Source organism: Pocillopora damicornis, chromosome 4 (genome assembly GCF_964200805.1).
Source record: "Pocillopora damicornis chromosome 4, jaPocDami1.2, whole genome shotgun sequence".
Classification (NCBI taxonomy): Eukaryota; Metazoa; Cnidaria; class Anthozoa; order Scleractinia; family Pocilloporidae; genus Pocillopora; species Pocillopora damicornis.
Window position 1 is genome coordinate 24,992,524 of NC_142673.1, and position 23,064 is coordinate 25,015,587.

At 36.4% G+C, this 23,064-nt stretch overlaps 2 protein-coding genes and 1 long non-coding RNA gene across 3 annotated transcripts in view; 2 read left to right on the forward strand and 1 right to left on the reverse strand.

The window, feature by feature from the left end:
* Positions 1-1,589: 1,589 nt before the first annotated feature.
* LOC113683599 (MAU2 chromatid cohesion factor homolog) lies at positions 1,590-13,282 on the reverse strand. Its single transcript, XM_027200858.2, has 21 exons — positions 12,991-13,282; positions 12,750-12,767; positions 12,527-12,595; positions 12,252-12,353; positions 11,161-11,255; positions 10,853-10,880; positions 9,867-10,022; positions 9,546-9,618; positions 9,116-9,186; positions 8,128-8,218; positions 7,585-7,691; positions 7,046-7,123; positions 6,840-6,905; positions 6,382-6,474; positions 6,098-6,144; positions 5,298-5,375; positions 5,047-5,158; positions 4,810-4,900; positions 3,929-4,012; positions 3,482-3,525; positions 1,590-3,140 (listed from the first exon to the last, which is right to left on the reverse strand). Exons 1-21 carry the CDS (start codon positions 13,225-13,227, stop codon positions 3,042-3,044), a joined length of 1,839 nt encoding a protein of 612 aa, XP_027056659.2. The 5' UTR covers positions 13,228-13,282; the 3' UTR covers positions 1,590-3,041.
* On the forward strand, positions 8,181-9,553 carry LOC113683600 (uncharacterized). The gene is made up of 2 exons (XR_003447396.2): positions 8,181-8,288; positions 8,841-9,553. It is a non-coding gene; the product is annotated as an uncharacterized LOC113683600 (long non-coding RNA).
* Positions 13,283-22,493: 9,211 nt separating the features above from the next.
* Positions 22,494-23,064, forward strand: part of LOC113683425 (protocadherin Fat 4) — a 107,770-nt gene continuing 107,199 nt past the window's right edge. The window contains exon 1 of the mRNA XM_027200667.2: positions 22,494-22,924. Coding sequence (XP_027056468.2) covers positions 22,509-22,924 — 416 coding nt within the window. The 5' untranslated portion in view covers positions 22,494-22,508. The remainder of the gene's footprint in view (positions 22,925-23,064) is intronic.

A 23,064-nucleotide genomic window follows, 5' to 3' on the forward strand; every position in this document is an offset into this window, starting at 1 on the left:
TTTTGTACTTTTGAATGTTGCGAAGCCTTCCTAAAGCCATTCGATTTTAAGTTCAGCCAAGTCACGGAAATCAGTGAAATTTGCAAACACAGCGTTTTTTTTAAATTTTTGTTACTAAATGTCAAGTGCAGAGTCACCTTTCTCTTTTGAAGATTCGGAACATTGCGAGGAAAAGATACTGTAGTACGACAGAGAAAAAAAGAGATAACGAAATATATATTTACTATTTTCATAAAATTGTCAAAGAACGTTGAAATATATAACTACATCAGAGGTTTCCTGACCCTTAAAACGTTTTCTTTAAATTGATTGATCATAACTTTAAAGTAACGAAAATAAGTTGTTTCTAAGTGATCACGGGAGTAAACATTTTCACCTTAATCGAAACAAAAACGTAAAATGCACCGGACAAAACATTCAGGCAGAAGAGAGATAAGAACACATTAATACAAAATAAATATAAATTCGAGATAAAAACCATAAACCTTATAAACTACATCGATTTTCATCAGATAAAACCTGATAAGGTATAACAGATCTTGTGGCAAAAATCAATTATAAAACATGGCTCTCTTTTTGGGGCTTTTAAAGGAAAAAATAAACAGCTGTCTTTTCTATTTGGACTAGCTTTCCCTAAGGTCACCTTTATACAACATGAAACCCTATGGAGAATAAGCAATATTGCCAACAATAGATTTATCTAAATGAAAAGCAAAATCTTTTGAAAGTGAGAATTTTGAGAAGTATCAGACAATTGCTAGACTTATCAATACAATAACAGTGATTCATATCAAAAACTGAGATCTCAGGAAGTAAGGTAATACATTATGCAAAATTTAATTGTATACTAAATACAAATGCTGATAATTATCGTTGAAAAAATAATTTACAAAATATTCAATAAAGAATTTGAACTCCTCAGAACAGATGATTACAGAGAGTAAAACTGCATTATAAAATCAATCAATATGGTTGCTGTTAACAATCTCATTAAAGTTGAAGAACACAAATTGTAATTGATGAATTCCTTATTTTCCTGGAAATGTCAGGTTGCCTGAGGAATGAGGACAGCAGAACACCTTTAAATAACTTACGAAAAGAGCGCAAAAAAAAGGAGAGGTACCATTTTCATTACACCTTTGACCCCTGAGAGTGACTCGCATCTAATTCCCGCTTAGAATGTCACCTCTGAATCACATTAAGGTCATAATGATAAAGGAAATGATCACCAACTGGAGAGCTCTTGATTGTTAACCCTGTCACTCTCAAGATCTCATTTGTATTTCTCCTTACTTTCTGCCATACAAATTCTGATAATGTGAGTTCAGATAATTTGATATTGGATCAACTAATAATCAACTAATAATCTCCTAATTGACATTTTCCTTTGTTCTTATTACCTGTGTACTTTATATTGTAAGGAGAAATTCTGCTTTGGTCACCGATGGGAGTTAATGAGTTAAACAAATTCTCCTTGTCAGCACCTTAAGAAATGTATAGAGAACAGTATAGAGAATATGCATGCTGATGTTAGGGTGTTAAGGGTTTGTTGAGACACCTTTCCTATAAGATAAGAACAACTTCAGGAACACTTCATCATCATAATTTTATTTGCCTCTTTAACCATAATAATAAATACATTTACAGCATGATAATATTACATGAGAAGACCTAAAGTCCCCCCCCCCCAAGCTTATGGGAGGAGCCATCTCACTTGCTACAGTAGTTTTATAAAATTACCAGTACTGCTGATAATGTGCAGCTTGGCTAATTCAGTGATTATTTCAGTAAAACCCTTCTCATTTTTGTCTAAGAGCTATACCATTACATTGCTTGGGAGGCAATTTCACTGATTCTTAACTGAAATTTGCTTTACAATTTTTATTGGCAAACATAACTGAAGGATGGCACTAAACACAGTGTAAACATACAGATTCTTTCATAATTGTCTACTAGGGTGTGTAAAATAAAATCCTGACTGACAGAAATTATCAACAACTTTAAACTTGTTGTACACAGGGTGATTCATCAGCTTGAAGGGAACTAACATAACTATGAAGAACAAATCCTTTGGACTTCCCCATTCTTAATTTTAAAAAAAACTTTCAATATGCAAGGAGTCCCTGTTCCAGTTTTTGGGCAAAAGATGAGAAAAGACCTGTTGCACAAAAAATTGGTTCAGGAACTACATTTACAGCAAAGGCTAAGGGAAGGGGTTTGGAGGAAAAGAGGGGACTTGCTCACTTTAGGTGGACCAACCTTCAGTGATATTCACTTCCTGTAATGGCAAGCAGCAAATTGGTAAAAACTAATAGTACATGAAAAAGTTACTCTTTCACTAGCTTATTGCATGCGCATGTTTGGATTTCATTACTAGCTTTGACAATTCAGATTGATTTTGATTTTAAGTAATAGAAAGACTATTCATAAATTAGGTATATATTTATGTACATATTTACATATTCTCTCAAATTAAATTATTTTGTACTTGTGCTCAAATTAAAAAAATATTTATGAAAATTAATGAGAGAAGTCTTCATGAAAAAAGTCCATCAATGCTTTGTACATTATGAAGTGTTTGTATATGGTGACAACAATCCTTTTAATGCCACTGTCAGACTGAGTAAAGTAGTTGTTTCTTGGTTATCCTATGGTCTGCAGTTTTCCATGACATCATTGTTGAAAACAATGTAGAAATACTTGGATCTCACAAGTAATATACAGATTCATGGATAGGTGAACAAATTGAGTCATAAAATTAGAATCGTCTTGAAAAACTCAAACTGTCATACTAAGGATGTCACCATTTATAAAGAGATGCCAATGAAAACTATTCACAATAAACATTTGATGATGATAACCATCCCACCATTTGGAATCTGGAAAAGGGTATTTGAAAACATTTACATGTATGAACATACACATATGTCTATGTTTCTATAGTATTGCTATATATTTTCAGTGTGGATAAGTAATGAAATTTTATCACAATGCACCAATCAACTGTTCTCTCATTTGAGACAAGTCCAGATCCAAGAATGTTACATCATGCTACTAGGCCCAGCTTGAGGAAAGGTTGTTAGCAGACCTGTTGTCTGCTTGGTTGCAGATTGTCTTGGAGGGCTGATACCACCAAGCCACTATAAGGTAATACAATACACATACAAGTTAGAAAACCGAACAAATTGTAAGCATTTGAGAAAATGCACTTTGAGAAGTAATCTGAGAAAACACCACCAAAACAGCAACATGATAGTGTTCTCTTGCACAAAAAATCCTTAAAACTGCCCAACAATAAAAAAATGCCACCTGCATTCAAATCAATCATGTGCATCACCTGCTAGTGAGCCCACAAATTTACAAGTGTATGGATATGTGTGCCTCACTTCTGCTTACTTGTCTGTTTACTTAGTACTCACAACACATCATTCATTTAATCAAATAAATGTTGTTATCAATGAAGGAAATCATTCCACTGAACCTCAGTAAGTCTGTGCTCTGGCATCTGACCAGCTTGCATATGACCTGAGAGAAAGAGATAAAATGCAAATTTAAAACTTAAACTTACCCCTGAACAAAACAAAGTACTATTTGCACTTCACAGACAAGAAATAAAAAATTTCAGTCCATCCATGAGAAACAAGCAAGAACTTTCACTTTATATTATAAATTACCACAAGGGATCATAATCTAGCAGCTATGTAAAGTTTAACAAATTATTTTGAATAATAAAATATCAAAACATCATTGATAATTGACCATATTGTTCAATAATACTGATGACATTCTGATCAGTACAGGCCTTGATAACAAGTTTTAAAATCATTTATGTGTCTTTGAGAATCACAATTAACTTGAAACAGTGTATTTTACTAACACAAAGAGTACAATTCAACACAATCAACAGCATTATTAGACAATTACTTACTTTCCAACAATTGCTTGGTAAGGCTATTGTGTAGCTGATAGTATTCACTGGCAGAAACAGGGTCACCCATGATTCCATACAGATCTGATGATAACAAATCATTATAACCCAATATAAAGCCCTCCACGCAAGTTTTAAGAACATGTGCTGCTGTACTTCTAGACAGAAAACATACCTTGCCAACAATTTTCCCATTTTTTGAATGTATCAAGGGCATTAAGGCCATTTTGTTATTCTTCAAGCCTGCCCCTCCCTGCCCTTGCCTGCCCCTTCCCTACCCCCTCCCATAAGGATAAAGATCACCAAAAACCCTATGTGAGATCTAACAACCATCACATAGAAGGCTCTACCAGAACTCCATGCATCACCCTATAATAATGTAAAACTGACTCCTTTGCACACCTCTAAGCAGATCTACATGTACATGTATTTGTTTAATAATACCTCAATCAAATTGTCTTTAAATTTCAATTACATGTAGCACATGTATAGGTAACAACATGATTTCAAACTGTGTAATTTGGTGCTAATGAGCACAAGTAAATTGGCAAAGATAACAAAATTGCTCCACCAAGTGCAATTTGTGGTCTTTGAAAATTTTATAAGTGCTTATTTACACCACATTCCATATAAAATCATTTAGTTACTTGTTAATATTTAACATGAAAAATACATCACAGAAAGTCAAGACAAATAAAATTTTGGCAGTGCAGGCATGCTTTTTGCAATTTGCACTCATGTTACTACTTTGCACTCATGTTACAACTTTGGACTTGTGTTATAACTTTGCACTTGTGTTACATGAAAAATGCACTAGTTTTCAGCCAAACAGACGTGCATAATTTTTTTACATATATTATCAACTTGATTATTTCACTGACCTCTCAGAAGTGATGCAGCCCACATATTAATGTAAGAGTCTGGTATACGGCCAGCCAGTTGATTTGCAGGCAAAGCCATGTCAAGGGCCTCCTACAATTAGTAAATAAATATTAAGTGAATAAATATGTCAAAAATAAACAAGTGAATGAATAAATAAATGTATACATAATGATGAAGATGATGATCATCATACATGTAATAATAAAAAACAAGCAAACAAACAAACAATGCACAACCTGGGAAATCCCTTGAGATAAAAATGTGCTTCCTAGCAAGACCAATGAACAAGCTGTTAGTCTGTTGAGATCTTCAGAATTTGCCATCTTTAAAGTTTCACGCAGGTATTTTCTGTCGAAAAGATTGCAAATAACAAAACTATCATGAGAAATCTGAGTTGTCTAAATTTACCAGCTAAAAAATTACAACATAGGAAAAACAAAAGGAAAAGAATTGCAACCCAACATAATGATTTACACCATAAACATACTTGGCATCCATGAAATGTGAATCAAAGAATGATTGTAATCCTCTGATATAGTAGTAACCTGCCTGGTGACTGTATGACCTTGGCATGAGAAAAATCAAAACAATAAAAAAACATACCAATATACAATTCATTTTGAACTAAACAAGTTCTTATAATTTAAAAAAAAAAAAAATGGATTGCAATTTCCAGTCTTAAATTCATGATGCCATGGTTTCTTTTTCACACAAATTACTCCCTAATAACAAAATTAATGGATGTTCAAAGTAAAAAAAAAAAAAAAAAAAACTACAAGCAAGTATAATAGATTTACAAGATGTGTTTGTATTCATCTCTGTTACACAGATCAAGGCTATAACTTTGCAATGTAGAGCCAACATCAATATTGTCCATTGCAATGTTTTGCTGATAGTAGAGCAGTCAAAACAATGTAATCAATACAATTTACCGGTAATGACTACATACCATGAGACAACAAAATACCGACAGTAGTTATTCACTTCTATAAAGATCATCATGTCCAAAGAATTTGAAGGTTTGAAACTCATTATTTTGAACCATTCCTCATAAAAATTATTTTACATTTGTGATTCATTTGGTTTGTTCCGGACCAGTAACAATACATGTGAGAACTCCAAAACAATACACATGAAAATTCCAAAACAAAGGGAAAAAAAATAGAATACTGAAGCTACAGCAATTAAATGCACTCAGTAGAAAACTATGCAAAGAAAAACAGTGAAACTGAAAACACATATTTCAAGGTTGTTGAAATTAAACTTAACATATGATTTTGTCTTTACCCTGAAGGAAGCTGATCTGGTCTTATCTTTGCTAAAAGATTTTGGAGCTGCAAAGAAAATTCATAACATCTAATCAACACAGCATATCTGGTAAGAAATGACCAAAGTAAAAAATTCCCAAAGATACTCATTATGTATCAAGGGTGTTTGGAAATTTAACCATTTCTTTTCAGCTGAGAGAGAAAAAAACGGAAAAAAATATATAACCAAGGCTTCATACCTTGAAGCAACTTCAGTCATCAACACCAAAGGAAAAAAAAATAGTTCTGTTTTACTTTCCCTACCTTTATATTTTGATTTCCTCCCATTCCAGATCGAATGTAGATAATTGCCATATTCAAACCAATGAAATTTCTCAGTTCTGGCTCTCTGCTGGTCTAAAGGTAAAAGTACTGAGCTAGCATCTCCTGAGTTGATATCTACATCTTCAATAACTATGAGCTGTCACTGAATGACAATTAATTAAGCTACACATATGTATACAAGCTTCAGAGCAATCATGATATTTCATGTTAAATGTAATTCACAGCTACTGTTTTAAAATGAAATTAACTGTTTCCTCACAGCTGATCATCAAAATCTTGAAGTTTAAAAAGTTCTTCAAAACTCAATTTTTGACAAATCCAAACAGGAAACTTAAGCCCCAAAACTTGATTCTCAAAAGTTTCAAAAATAAAGAATTGAGTTTTGAGTGGAGAATGTCAACTTACATTCAAGAAGCCCTGCACATACATGTACATACCTCAAAGGCAACATTGAATTGTGCCACTGCTGAATCCATAAGATTCATGGACATTGCATATAAACCCTGAAAAGAGAAAGTAACATGATTATAAAGTCTTTGTTTTTTGGTGACCATCACTTGGATTAGGGTGGAAAAAGATTTATTCAATACTGGTAACAATAGAAAAATGATAAAAAGCAATAAATGATCATCATTAAGTGTACCAAAAGAGTGTGAATGACAGATTGATGGGCTGTTAAAAACTTTCCATCTTGTTGAGCAATTTGATAAACTTGTGAAATCTAAAATAAAAAAAATCAAAGAATCAATTAGTCAGTTGGTATGTCAGTCAGTCAGTCAGTCAGTTGATCAATCACTCAGTCAGTCAGTCAGTCAGTCAGTCAGTAAATCAGTAAATACATCAGTCTAATGAGTAAGTAAAATGTACAATTATTTTACATACACTCAGACAAATTTTTATGCAAAATCTATGGTGAGCTGAATTTAACACAAAAAAGAAATTGTTTGACACATAAACACAAGTAAATCTTCTTGGCCTTTAGTTTGAAAAACAGAACATGATATTAAATAAATGAAAAAAAAAAAAAGGATTACTTTTCCCATTTTTTTGCTCTGTCGCTACTGTAATTTTGCCTTCTGTTATCAGGCTCTGTTTTATTAACTGAATGCCTAGGACAGGCTATTTATGCAATAGCAATCATTCAAAAATTATTGCAAATAGAACAGAGATAGCAAAATGAACCTCTTTTATAGCTTGTGGCATCTGTCCTTGCACCATTCTACAAAGAATCATGTGTTCTAGAAGCACCAGTTTAAAAGTTGATAACAGTCCAGAGATTGGTTCAGCAGCTGTAGACAGTAACACACAAAAAAAACATTTAACTCTTCCACAAGATCCTTCAAAACATTGGCATCTACTGACGTATACATTATAAGACATTCTTTGAATCAGAAACTCTAAGGATTTGTACAAGAAAATTTAGAATAATTCCAAAGTTAGATCTTTGTGCTCCTAACTGTTTGTTAGGAGCACAAACTTCACTAATTGTCTGTTTAGTGAAGTTTGTTCATTAAGAACCTTACAGCCACAGTAAATACATCTATGGCAGATGTCAAGGAGATCCCAACCCAGAGTATCAACTGAATGTAAAAAAGTCTTCTTTTCTCTTTCAAAGTCAACTTATAACTACATGTACATGTACATGTACATGTATGTCAATGCATGTTAACATGCATGTACAACAGTTACAATAATAATACATCTGAAATTGAAAAACATGCTCACCTTTTAACCTTTGCACTTGAAGGAGAGCCTTCTCACTGTATTTGATTGCCTTTTCCATAGACCCCGAATACATGGAGTGCATTACAGTTACCTTGAATATTTCAACAATGCAGTTATAAAGAGTAAAAAGTTATTCACAGTGTTATAGTGCAGACTCAAAGGTTAAGTATTTCCTTTCTATATTCTATGCAGAGACAAGGGCCCACTTCAATTAAACCCACTCAGTTTACTCTGCATTTGATTTACTACTCTGCAAGGTGCATGTGAATAAGAAGTAAATTCCAAATGCTGAGGAAATTTACAAAACACAAAAACACTCACAGGGAAAAGGTTTACATAGAAGCAAAAATAAAACACACCACTAAAAGGGGCATGAAACATGAAATTTATAAGGCAGCATAGTTTACCTAAACCACAAATAATGGTGGAGAAATGATGTGTGAAAAAATGAAAAGAATAAATGCAAATTAATGTGTAGGAAAAATACAAGAAAAAAATCAAGAAAATAACAAATTTGCCACAACATTTTTTACAATGTTCTCTCTGTTTCTCAATTAAATTTTTTTTTACAGTAAAAGGAACAGAGAGTCCAAGGAACACAATGTATTCTATAAAAAGGGATTTATCCTTACTTAAGTTTGCTAACTACCATACATTGTTTAATTTAATCCTGAAACCCCCAAGACTGATAAGCATCGTATTTCTCCCAACAGTATCTCTTCAAAAATGAACATTAAGGTCTGGAGAATAAAGGAAATGATCAAAAACTCAAGAGGCTCTTATTGTTGGACAAATTTCTTCTTGTGAGGACCATAGCAAATGTATAGAGAAGAATAAGGAGAACTTGCATTTTGATGTTCAGGTATAAAAGGTTAGATAATCAATGCTAAAAACTGCACAAGACAGTTCAATCTCTTTGTTATTTATACTGGTGTTACATCGAATATTAAACTATGTCTCACAAATGAGATGGATATTAGACTCTTACCAAATAAACCAGAACACAAAGATGTTCTTTAGTGAGCCATTCAAAGCGTTCTGCCTCATGGATTTGTGATTCTGCAAAAATAAAATCAAAAAGGCAATTGAAAGTTATATCAAGCACTGACTCTATTTACATATATAGTTAGATGAGTTTTGATGCCATCTTCGTTGTTTTCCACTTTTCCTAATCAGTCACCTGTCCCCTAGTAACTTCTTCCCACCGGAAAAATTATGCATGTTAAACTAGATGAAATAAATCTTTTCCACAAAAAAGTTCTAATTGATTTTGACTCTAACAATAAGCAGATCATTAGAATGTTAACAATGTTGTACTACCAGTTTATAACAAAGTAATAGAAGTCAGTGGCACAAAAAAAAAATGTAGACACCAGTGACTTTACCTACAAAATCATATTAAATTAAAGTAAACATACCATCCAAACTGAGAGTTGTCAAAAGTTGTATTGATTGTTGCAGTTGCTTTAAATGTGGTCGAACACTCTTTGCCTGTAAAAAGAATGAATATGGCAAATGATTGCAATCTCAGTCTTTTCACAAGTAGACACAATTTTTTTTATTTTTTATTAACACTGAAAGTGGTGGTAAAATAATAAAAAATGTAACTTTGATCATGCTAACTGCAAAAAAAATTAATTTCAATCATCAAAAACTGTTGCATTAATACACCATATAAGTGTGTACCTTTCCATAAGGGAGAAAGGACTACAACAATATGCAGAAGTGTACATTTTTACCTGTCCAAGTTTTAAAAAGGTCCACACTCTTAACAATAAGTAAAACACATGGATTGATTCTCGCTGGTAATTTGAAATGTTCCATCGTTCCAAAACACTTGCAATCATGGACAAGATGGAAGTTGCGTGATTCAATTCTTTAATCATCATAAATGCCTATTGAAAGACAAATGCAAAGATACATCGTCAATAGTGAGATTACACAGTATACTGTATACAGAGCTCACCAACAGTTGCCCTGATTTGAAAAAGAGCAAAAGAAATTATTCAAACATTGAGTCAATTGTCTTGGAGGGTAGATACTGTCAGGGTAGCAACAGAGGATTACAGCAATATTTTTAGCAGCAATATTTGTTTTGAGCCCCTGTCAGCAAACACCAACAAAACAGTGTGTGGAATGATTACTGACCCAAAATACCCAAAGGAGGGAGGTAGATGAAGTACAAGCAAGGTAGCAAAGCAAATATAGGTAATAAGTAACATGATTTGTAGTCTTTGAAAAATTTACAAGTGTTTATTTGCACCAAATTGCACTCAAAATCATGTTGTTACTTGTTAGTAATTAACATGAAAAACCCATCACAGAAAGTCAAGATGGATGAAATTTTGGCAGAGCATGTACGCTATCTGTAATTTGCACTCATGTTACATGAAAAAGGACATGTTTTCAGCCAATCAGATGTACATAACTTTTTCATATACATTATTAATTGAGAAACAGCACTGGTGAATGCTCCTTGAGCCTTCCCTTCCCCACCTTTGCTGAAACCCCATCACAGCTCATTACTTTACAAGTTTATGGGTTTCTGTGTTTGACAGTAACATTACCTTTATTTTTCCTTACAAAAGGAAAAGATTCCAAGAAAATTAGATACCAAAAGTTAAGGAATGCATTCTTGCATCTTCTGCCTTTACTTTAAAATCAACAAGTAAACCACATCTGAAATTATTCTACAATTGGAAAAAGTAAGTTATGAGAATCATACCATAGCTCTGCTCAATGCAAAAAGACACCTGAAACAAAATGATCAAAATCAGTTCATTCAAATTCTAATTTCCAATTGAAAATTTTTAACTAAGTACATGCAGTGGAGTTTAATTTACATGATTTAAACAAGTGTCATCTGAAATGATGAACCATAACAAAACTATGAAAATAAATTATGTAATCTACATGTAATGACACATAACCATTCCATTTAACCAAAATGACCAAAAGAAAAACAATTTATTGATAGATTTCATGCAATTCCTTTATTCCTACCAATTAGAGCATGTAATGCAAATTTCTCACTTCATGTAATGTGAACAACACTGTTCTGCAAATCTCTCTCCCATTTCCAGGACTTCTGTTGCAGCCTTCAGCTCTTTGTCATTCGCATGCACATCCTGAAATAAATCAACAATTATATTTCCAGTGATAAATTCTCCGCAAAATTCAAATTACTTCTTTTTAAGACTAAAAATGTACCCATGATATTACACTGCAAGCTTTGTTGCAGAGTAACTCTTAAACCTTTAACTCCCAAGATTTGATTGTTAATTCTCCCCTTTAGCTGCTACACATTTCCTTGTGAATTAGTGACCAGAATTTGTTGTTTGAATGGAATGAGAAAACAACTTCTACCTGACACATTTGAGTATTCTCATTACCTGTTTGCTGGATATTGCATGGATATTGTAGGGAGAAGTTACTGGTTTATCATTTCTGGGAATTAATGGGTTAATAGAAGCTATAATTAATCTATTAACCCTTTAACTCCCATATCAAATTGTTAATTCTCCTTATTGTCAACTGTATGATTCATATAATGTTAGTTCAGAAAATTTAGTATCGAATCAAATAATTATCCCCAAATTGATATTTTTCTTTATTCTCATCACTTATCTGGTTAACATTATATTGATATTGTAAGGAGAAACTCTGTCTTGTTCACTCATGGAAGTCAAAGGGTTCAGTATATGGACAATATTAATGCCATAATCAAGTACACTTAATTCTCTTAATATAAAAGTGGAATGACTAACACACCATTTTAGATTGTGAACAATTCACACAAAATATGGCAAACTAACAAGCAATTCATTGTGAAATTGCAGTAAGCACTTACTGCAGCTCCAGATGAAGACTTTTCTTCACTTTTCCCTATACTTTTAAATATTTATCTCTTAGCACTTCCATGTCTGAAAAACTAGTTTGCTAATTTCCATGCTACAAAAGATGCATTTCCAGCCCTGGTTTCTCCAGCCAAGCTCAAAGAACTACGTGTCAACATAAAAATATTTTTGCTACCACACACAGGTCATGTAACTTCATAAATATACAGACATACATGTTATTTCCTTATGTGACAGAGTAGCCATTCATAATATTTCAAAACTTACAGCTAACTGGAAAGTGATCTTGAATTGCCAAAAAGGCAAAATGCTGGCATGGGCAACCTCTAGAGCCTGCCGCAGAGTAGACTTTGCTAGTTGATACTGGCTCTGAAAATTAATGTTTAAAAGTGAACTCACTGTTTAAAAAACATAATCAATGCCATGGTATTAAATTACTAGGCCCTTAAACAATTATTAACAAATTGGGTTGTATAACCTTGTCGATGTAATCATAAATATCACTTCAATAACTATCATAAACATCTACTCAGTAAATGTACCTGTTCTTTATAAATTTCTGTCAAAACGGACATGGCTTCCAACCGAATTTCTTCATAACCAATTCCCAGCTGACTCTGAGTTAAGTAAAGAAATGCTGTAATCTTGTGGACAATCGTTTATGTAATTTTATTTACTCTATTTCAAACCTGGTGAATTTTACTAGGACTCTTTCACCACACATTTTGCATAGAATTTCACCAGCATGTGAATTGAAAAGGATACAGATTGAGCTAGAACGACCTGTTGAGCGAAAAAATGTTAGAAGTCAAAATATGATAGAACCGATGAAGCAACAATGCTAACCAGTGAAACCTGTGAAGCTACGGTTACGGCAAAGTTATCACACTTTCCGATGAATTTTCAATCATCCGACTTCCACAAGGCGATCAGTTTAAGATCAATTACATAATTAAACAAAATAATACTACTACCAGCTCTCTTACTTAATAGAAATTAAACTCACCGCCTTTTCCAAATGTGACCGGGCCATGTCTATATTTTTCGTATGCGAATAAAGAAGCCTTCCAAGTTGTACATGCGTTTCAGCCTGGATTGCTGATGACGGTTGAAATTGAAATACAGATTGAAGGCACTGTATACATTGTCTTATCTTAGGTGGGTCAGACGTTCTGAATGTTTCTGCTAGGCCCAAAAGTCCGAGATACGTTACATCGTGACCACTTCCCGCTATCGCCGCCATATTGTTTTTGTCGATTTATTTAACGCCCACGATTTACAGCGGATTAAAGTGTATGTGGTAGTATGGGCGGCCGTCACCACCAAAAATACAAGGATGTCAAATAGATCAGCAAATACATAGATGGCTTAAGGATCAGTTGCAGGATAGCATAGCTAATAAAGGAATGGCATGGCCAAATTATAGACAGTCTAGTTTTCCTTAGTGAAACAGAACACCCTAAACATGAATAGTTTAGCCAAATGAGAAACGGTCTAGTAGCCCATGTTGAGTTGGAACATGAGATTGTGAAATGGACTAGCTCAATTACGAATAGCTTAGCACTCATTTGCAATACAGTACTCAAACGGTGTAGCGTTGCGTTAAACGGTTCAGGGTAACGTCGAGTAGTACAGCCTACGCACAAACGGTGTAGCGTTGCGTCAAATGGCTCAGCGTAATGTAGAATGGTACAGCGTACACACATATGGTGTAGCGCTGCGGGAAATGGCTCAGCGTAATGTCGAATGGTACAGCGTACATAAAAACAGTGTAACGTTGTGTGAAATGGCTCAGGGTAATGTCGAATGGTACAGCGTACATACAAACAGTGTAGCGTTGTGTGAAATGGCTTAGCGTAATGTCGAATGGTGCAGCGTACATACAAACAGTGTAGCATTGCGTGAAATGGCTTAGCGTAATGTCGAATGGTGCAGCGTACATACAAACAGTGTAGCGTTGCGTGAAGTGGCTTAGCATAATGTCGAATGGTACAGCGTACACACAAATGGTGTAGCGTTGCGTGAAATGGCTCAGCGTAATGTAGAATGGTACAACGTAGACACAAATAGTGTAGCGTTAGGTCGAATAGCTTTGCAAAACATCAGACGCTCTATCTGAACATTAAATTGCTTAGTATTACTTGAAATATTTCGATGTTGTGGCGAATCGTCGTGGCGTGACGTGAAGGCTATGCCACTCCTTTATTAGCTATGCTATCCTGCAACTGATCCTTAAGCCATCTGTGTATTAGCTGATCTATACAACATCCTTGTATTTTTGGTGGTGACGGCCGCCAAGGCATCTCGCCGAAACCACCAAAAATACAAACCGCAAATGGAACAGCGATCTGCTGGGGGCATGACGTCATCGAATGTGAAGACTGACACGAAACCATTACATGGCGTAGCCGCTGGGGTGTCTACAAAACGAAGACCGAAGACCGAAGACCGAAGACCGAAGACCGAAGACCGAAGACCGAAGACCGAAGACCGAAGACCGAAGACCGAAGACCGAAGACCGAAGACCGAAGACCGAAGACCGAAGACCGAAGACCGAAGACCGAAAAACGAAGACCGAAAAACGAAGACCGAAAAACGAAGACCCTAATTTTTTTGCCCGAATAAGGCACGGACAGTTAAAAAACTAACCCAAAGCGTTCCTCAGCACAAACCGATGTGAAATTAACAGGGGTCTTCGTTTTGTAGAAAAGCCCCCCTAAATCTACAAAACGAAGACCGAAGACCGAAGACCGAAGACCGAAGACCGAAGACCGAAGACCGAAGACCGAAGACCGAAAAACGAAGACCGAAAAACGAAGACCGAAAAACGAAGACCCTAATTTTTTTGCCCGAATAAGGCACGGACAGTTAAAAAACTAACCCAAAGCGTTCCTCAGCACAAACCGATGTGAAATTAATGTGACGCCAATTGACGCGAAATAACTGCGGCTTTTGTTTTCCGTTTAAAAAGAACCGTGTGGATCTAAAAAGTAAAGACCGTTGCTAAAACTGTTTGCGAGTAAACAAATAATTTAAAGCACTAAGGAAGACCGGGAGCGTTATTTGTTCTTATTTGGGTCATAATTGAATGTCTTCATTTGAAAAACTCTTTTTAGTTGGAACTCTTGTTGCTCTCACTTGACTTGTAAATTTCTCACTTTTTAGTCCGGAACCCGAAAAAAGGTAATTTACATTTTACCGGAAGTACAAACTTTCAGAGCAATTAACTGACACAAGCCAAACATTTCTGGAGAATAAAAAAACACAAATGAAACAATTTTTAAAATTTCTAAACAGACAAATACCTTTTCTCTGCAAGCTATTGACGTCAACTTTAGTGCCAACACGTACAACGGAACTTTTTGCCGGCTGATTGCACTCTACAGACATAAAGCTCATGAAATCTAGCCGCTTTTCACCAACCATAAATGATTGACAGTTCTCGCCTTTTTGCGTTTTGCATTTTGGCAAAAGCCTGACTTACCGCCGGCCTGATTATTTCGCTCTTCTTTGGTTGAATTGCGGTCATATCAAAATCTACAAAACGAAGACCGAAGACCGAAGACCCTAATTTTTTTGCCCGAATAAGGCACGGACAGTTAAAAAAACTAACCCAAAGCGTTCCTCAGCACCAACCGATGTGAAATTAACAGGGGTCTTCGTTTTGTAGACACCCCAGCGGCTACGCCATATAATGGTTTCGTGTCAGTCTTCACATTCGATGACGTCATGCCCCCAGCAGATCGCTGTTCCATTTGCGGTTTGTATTTTTGGTGGTTTCGGCGAGATGCCTTGGCGGCCGTCACCACCAAAAATACAAGGATGTCGTATAGATCAGCTAATACACAGATGGCTTAAGGATCAGTTGCAGGATAGCATAGCTAATAAAGGAGTGGCATAGCCTTCACGTCACGCCACGACGATTCGCCACAACATCGAAATATTTCAAGTAATACTAAGCAATTTAATGTTCAGATAGAGCGTCTGATGTTTTGCAAAGCTATTCGACCTAACGCTACACTATTTGTGTCTACGCTGTACCATTCTACATTACGCTGAGCCATTTCACGCAACGCTACACCATTTGTGTGTACGCTGTACCATTCGACATTATGCTAAGCCACTTCACGCAACGCTACACTGTTTGTATGTACGCTGCACCATTCGACATTACGCTAAGCCATTTCACGCAACGCTACACTGTTTGTATGTACGCTGCACCATTCGACATTACGCTAAGCCATTTCACGCAACGCTACACTGTTTGTATGTACGCTGTACCATTCGACATTACCCTGAGCCATTTCACACAACGTTACACTGTTTTTATGTACGCTGTACCATTCGACATTACGCTGAGCCATTTCCCGCAGCGCTACACCATATGTGTGTACGCTGTACCATTCTACATTACGCTGAGCCATTTGACGCAACGCTACACCGTTTGTGCGTAGGCTGTACTACTCGACGTTACCCTGAACCGTTTAACGCAACGCTACACCGTTTGAGTACTGTATTGCAAATGAGTGCTAAGCTATTCGTAATTGAGCTAGTCCATTTCACAATCTCATGTTCCAACTCAACATGGGCTACTAGACCGTTTCTCATTTGGCTAAACTATTCATGTTTAGGGTGTTCTGTTTCACTAAGGAAAACTAGACTGTCTATAATTTGGCCATGCCACTCCTTTATTAGCTATGCTATCCTGCAACTGATCCTTAAGCCATCTATGTATTTGCTGATCTATTTGACATCCTTGTATTTTTGGTGGTGACGGTGGTGCCATATGGTAGTATGTTACACTGAAATTAGACATCTTTGGCGCATGGTGGGATAATTATCGATAAATAATATTGAGCGTCTATCGTCTATTGGAAGACCATTCTTCATTGAGAGAAGGAAGCATCTTGCAAAAGAAATAGACCATCCTTTACCGCAAAAATACTTCAAGGAGTATTGTCAGCATTGTTTTATTTCGTTACTGGTTACGGATTGATCGAAAAAATGGTGAAAAATGGAAGGGTTGCGCAACCGCCACACTCGAAAAAATAATAAACTGAGAAGAATATCGTCGAAAATTTTAAAGAAAGAAATAAAAAAGAAATATTGAAAACTGGCCACTTTCCGTTGAATGAGCAGCGTTGCATGAGATCAAGAGAGGACTTTGTGAAATATAACGCCCCACAATATATATGAAACACAATATATACACAGCGGTTAAAGGTCGGGCATGCGCGAGGGAGGGGATCAATTCTCGTCGGCCGCACGCAAATTTTCCCGCGCAAAATCACAAGAAACAAACTCCCTGCAAAATAAGCGAAGGAAAGTTGAACTGTACATGGAAATCTGTAAAAGGAAACAAAAGAAGCAAAAAAGGAAAACTCGAGACTTTTCCAACGCAAAGCTCATTCAAGTACAGATTTTCTATTGATTTACCATTCAGTTTTAAGCTTTACCAAAAAAGTTATACGCTTTTAAAACACTCAGTGGCTTTTGGGATTTAGTTCTTAACTTGCGTGAGACAAGTAAAGTGAACTTGGTTCTGAGAGCCTGATGGGCTGTGTAGAAAAAACCAAAGCACACCTGAAATGAAAATAACTATGAAGATCCTAAAAATATTGAACAGTCTGAAACAAGGTAAGTATGATTCTCACGGATTGATTCATTTTACCTCTTGCATAATTCAAGGTTTCATGCCCTTCTTGAGAATGACATAACTTCCGAAATAAACATGCTATTCCAAGCGATTATATTTCTTACAACGAAGGTTTCTTGGTAATTTTGCGGAAGCCTAAAGAAAAATTGCAACAGTTTGTCAGTTTGTTTATTTTTGTTAAGTAAAAGCTAAACGAGTAAAGTAGATCCAAGCGAAACTTCGGATGAGTTAAGACTACTATTTTTAGATGAACAATCTTCGGGATTGTAAGTGTCATTTGTGTGTCTATGATTTTCTGAACATGTATGAGGCCATATATAGTGGCTGTCAAGTTAACGAAGGCTACACCAAGGAAAGTAAAATGAAAACGAATTTAAAAGCTGTTCACGTTGACTTGCTGAGTGACCAGAGATGGTTTCAGATCACGGAGAGGAAGTGATCTTATACCAAGAAAAACAAAACAAAAAACAAAAAAAATAAATAAAATAAAAAAATGGTAAATTTCGCAAATATCCCAGACCCATCTTGACCGAACAAGCCTAGTAATTAAGGGATTTCATGTATGTCAAAAAACTTGACATCGTAAAAGAATTCTTAAATACTCACGGAACATGTTCCTACCAAAGTCGTTGGTATGGTATTGTTACCATGTAAAAGTATGAGGTTATCCAGAGGTTGCGTATAACGCATCCCTGCTAGTAATTTGCATCAGGTGAAACAGTACAATTGAAGTGAATCGGCTTGTAGACTAAAAATTGTAGGTCAGTCATACGCATTAGTCGAGTTGGTAACAGTAATGAAATTCAGTTACTTGGAGTGGCTGAGTTTGTCAAATCAGGGTAGATACATAATAAAATAATGCTAGACTCGTAGCAACTTAGACGCAAAATCTCTGTTTAGGACTGGTTCACTATCAGTAAATTAGTATTCATCTTAAGGGAGCTTTTCTGGGAATTGCTGAACAAAAGAAAAATAAATTATCCGTCAACAGAAAGAAAAATAATTTGATGATTAACTCTGAGTATTAGTATTAAAAAGCAGATCGAAGTACGCCGGCGTGGGGGCCATTTCCGGGAAATACTAAGCAAATTTTCGCCGGGGAGGCTTCACTCTAGGGTATGAACGTTTTCTTCCTTTATAACTACTCTCTCCAAGAAGTTTTCTTTTCCTATATCCAGAATCAAAGTAACGTATCAATTTCCCAACCTGACTATGTGTTAGAATTTTGGAAAATAAAACAAAAGAAATCGTTTCGGTTTCAATCGAGCACTAGACCGAAACCAAAACCCATCCGATTCTTTGTTGAGTTGTACTAAAATTTTTCATTCTCAAGGGTATGAACGTTTTCCTCCTTTATAACTTATCTCTCCAAGAAGTTTTCTTTTCCTATATCCAGAATCAAAGTAACGTATCAATTTCCCAACCTGATTATGTGTCAATTTTGGAAAATAAAACAAAAGAAATCGTTTTGATTTCAATCGAGCACCAGACCGAAACCAAAACCCATCTGATTCTTTGTTGACTTGTACTAAAATTTTTCATTCTACGGAACCCCAGTTCAACTAGGAAACCCTTTCCCTTTTAAAAAACACCTTTACCCTGAAGGAGATAGCCGATTCAAGTGGAGCATCCCGGCTTTTGTCTGTTGTGGTAAATCTACTTCCGGCCCCTCCCACTTCCCGTCGCGTCATCATCTCATGATATCGAATGAATATTCGATATCATGAGATAGCACACTCCGACATCCGTCAGAAGGAGGTCATCTCGGGTAGATTTCCGATTACGAAATCCGAGCTCGCCCGATGTTGTCTTCGTGATGAAGGCCCTATTTAGCATATTAGACCCGCAAAACAGAGTAGAAACGAACACGTGCTTCGTTTTCGCTCATGACTTCGTATTAGGCGTAAGATATTGCTTTTTTTTTTTTCGTTGCTTACCTTTATTACAGACTCCACAAAATTTTTGCGATGCCTCCTTTTCACGGATGGCCGATTACAACTACAACATAGTAACACCTCCACGAAATCTGTCAAAAAGAGGATTTTAAAACACCGGAAATGGAGAGGAAAGATAAATGATACGGTCGATTAACTCCCAGACAATTGAATGGTCCAAACTAGCAAAGGCGGGAAATTTGTTATCGTGCGAGATATCAAAGTACCTGTTTGCTCACTCAATTCGTATTCAGCGTTCGGTCGTATTCCAATCGATAATTTCGCTTTCTGAACAAAATTTCCAATTCTATGATGGCACGTAAATTAACTTGTCAAGAAGTGAGTTTATTGTTTGAGAGAAAGTTGTCTGAAAGGTCAGGTCTCTCCTGAAGTCTACTATGAAAAATAATTCGCGCAGGATGAAAAAAAAGAAAGTAGACTATAAAAGGCTGCCAGTATCTCAGAAGAAAAATCCTTTCACTGGACGTGTAGGGGAAAGAGCAAACAACATGAAAAGGGGGTATAACGTCAGCTTGAACGATATAGAACGCCAACCCGCCAAACAGCCGAAACTCGCACACATCAAGAATGCCAACTCAAGCGCCGAGGCTCAAGTAAACATAAACCGCAGTGTGAACGTGAATAACTCTAATGGTTCAAATTCAAACGCCAATCAAACTGTAAAGGCAAGCACCCCTTACACACCTAACACGACCACATGCATCACCAGCACCGCAAACGCAAACACCATCTCCTCCATTAACACAACCTCGAGCACAACCAGCACTGCAAACACATGCATCATCCTTACAGTAAACGCGACAACGAACACAAACCTGGCCCAGCAAAATGAAAAAGATGATGAAGTAAAATTTGTAAAGACCTCTCACAGAAGCGCCTCAAAGGCCGGTAAATTCCATCTCTCGGAACAGGACATTAGCACCATTTCAACTGGAGACTGGCTCACCGACCATATTGTAGGTGCAGCTCAGTCTGTTCTGAGGGAACAGTTCCCTCACGCAAGAGGATTGGAAAATACAACTTTGGGGCCTATTTTTAATTTTTCTGTTCAAAAAGGCCAATTTTCACAAATCCTGAATACTGGCAGCCATCATTGGGTGTTGGTATCTACTGTAGGATGCTACACTCCTTCTGTAGTTTAACTGTACGACAGCCTGTTTTCAGGAAGAATTGCAGCCCTCGTGCAGAAACAGATTGCATCAATTATATACGAGGAAGGAACCAGTTTTAAGGTCATTGTACCAAATGTGCAACACCAGAACAATTCCGATGACTGTGGAGTTTATGCTATTGCTTTTCTGGTTTCGCTACTACATGGCCTCAATCCTTCTAATCTGACATTTGACAGGAAGCTGATAAGACAACATCTTTTAAAGAGCCTGGAGAGTGGATCATTCGACCCCTTTCCCCTCTCTAAAGTACCCGAGTGTCGAGACAGGAGGCCACTTTTTGTTCAAGAGGTCTCGGTAATGTGCGAGTGTAGAATGCCGAGGGAAGAGTCAGACTCGAAGTCTCCTTCTCGTTGTGTGAAATGTTGTAGCTGCAAGGAGTTTTTTCACAGGAAATGCATTTCAACAATTATTTTGGAAGATTCAAGTGCAAACTGGCGTTGTCCAAACTGCGAAAGAGCCCTTAAGCAGGAAGAGAAAAACAACCATTAATTTAACATGTAGTATTAAAAACTGATTCTCAGAACTTCCCATTAATTGTTTATTAAGATAATCGTCGAAGTGAAATATATATGTGTAGTAATTTTTTATCTATGTAGAAGTCAGCTAAAAGAATTTTTCAAATGTATTCATGAGAAAATGTTTCTTATAGATCTTTCCCTAAGTACGCTCTTGCGTTTAGAATTGAAAATCCTCATCTAAATATTGTAAAAAATATTATCATAGAATATTTTCAATGATGATCATGGCACAACGCAGATAGAGAAAATATAATAGGTGAGACAAGTCACGGATTATCCTTGTCGACAAAAGTAATATCGCCTGCTACATTATATTCAAACTTAATCTCCGTCCAATCGAGGTAATGTACAATTTTTTTTATCAATTACCATATTAGAAATAACAATATATCGCTTAAACTCTGAACGTAACTGCGTTAAATTTATTTCATCAGAAATCCAGAAGATTTCCGGTGTTTTAAAATCCTCCTTTTGACAGATTTCGTGAAGATGTCATTACGTTGTAGTTGTGATCGGCCATCCGTGAAAAGGAGGCGTCAAATGTATTTTGTGGAATCTGTCATATAGGTTAGCAACGGAAAAAAATGCAAATATCTTAACGCTAATACAAAGTCATGAGCGAAAACGAAGTAAGTGTTCCTTTCTACTCTATTTTGCGGCTCTAAAATGCGAAATAGGGCCTTCATGAAAACATCGGGCGAGCTCGGATTTCGTCATCAGAAATCTACCCGAGATGACCTCTGGTATTGTAACATCCTCCTTTTGACAGATTTCGTGGAGGTGTTACTATGTTGTAGTTGTAATCGGCCATCCGTGAAAAGGAGGCATCGCAAAAATTTATTGGAGTCTGTAATATAGGTAAGCAACGGAAAAAAATGCAAATATCTTAAGGCTAATACGAAGTCATGAGCGAAAACGAAGCACGTGTTCGTTTCTACTCTGTTTTGCGGGTCTAATATGCTAAATAGGGCCTTCATCACGAAGACAACATCGGGCGAGCTCGGATTTCGTAATCGGAAATCTACCCGAGATGACCTCCTTCTGACGGATGTCGGAGTGCGCTTTCCCATCTGGAACCATGAGATGATGGCGCGAATATCGTAGAAATTATACGATAGGGATGACGTGACACAGGGGACTGGTGCAAACCGGTAAGGGAACGCTTCTCACTTACAGACTTGCAAAAGCTTGTCCAAAACTTTCAGAGCTATAACTTTTCAGCTATGGTACAGTTTTGTTCGCTAATTCTTGCATTAACGACGATTACCGTCGTTTTGACGCCTTCTTATGCTTGGTGGAGCCGTAGGAGAAGGAGTTGTTCGGCCGTTGGTTGTCAAGTTAGTAGTTGGAGCTCTTGGAGCTCCTGTACTCGATCTTGCAACGGAGGAATTCGTACACGTACTCGGAGGAAAACTGTTACAGAATCCTGTGGAGGACGTTGCCCATACCACCTGTCAAACACGATGAATTGTAATACACAATGTTGTCCTGTTGACTGTATTTATACCTGGGGTGCCTGGAGTGCATGTACAGGCTGCGGGAATTCTACGCAATCGCGGTCCACAAATATTATACGACAGAGCTCTTGCAACGGGACGGCTTGTCCTGCGAAGGAAACACAGTCCTGTTATACTGGAGTGTAAGTACCTTTCTTAATGTTCATTGTAGAGATTTGCGTTCAAATTAGTAGAATGGGAGGTGTGTGCGTAAATATTTATCTAGTATTCGATAAAAGCCGTCCAGAGTGCTTTTTATCGATCAGATTAAGACCTCTCCACC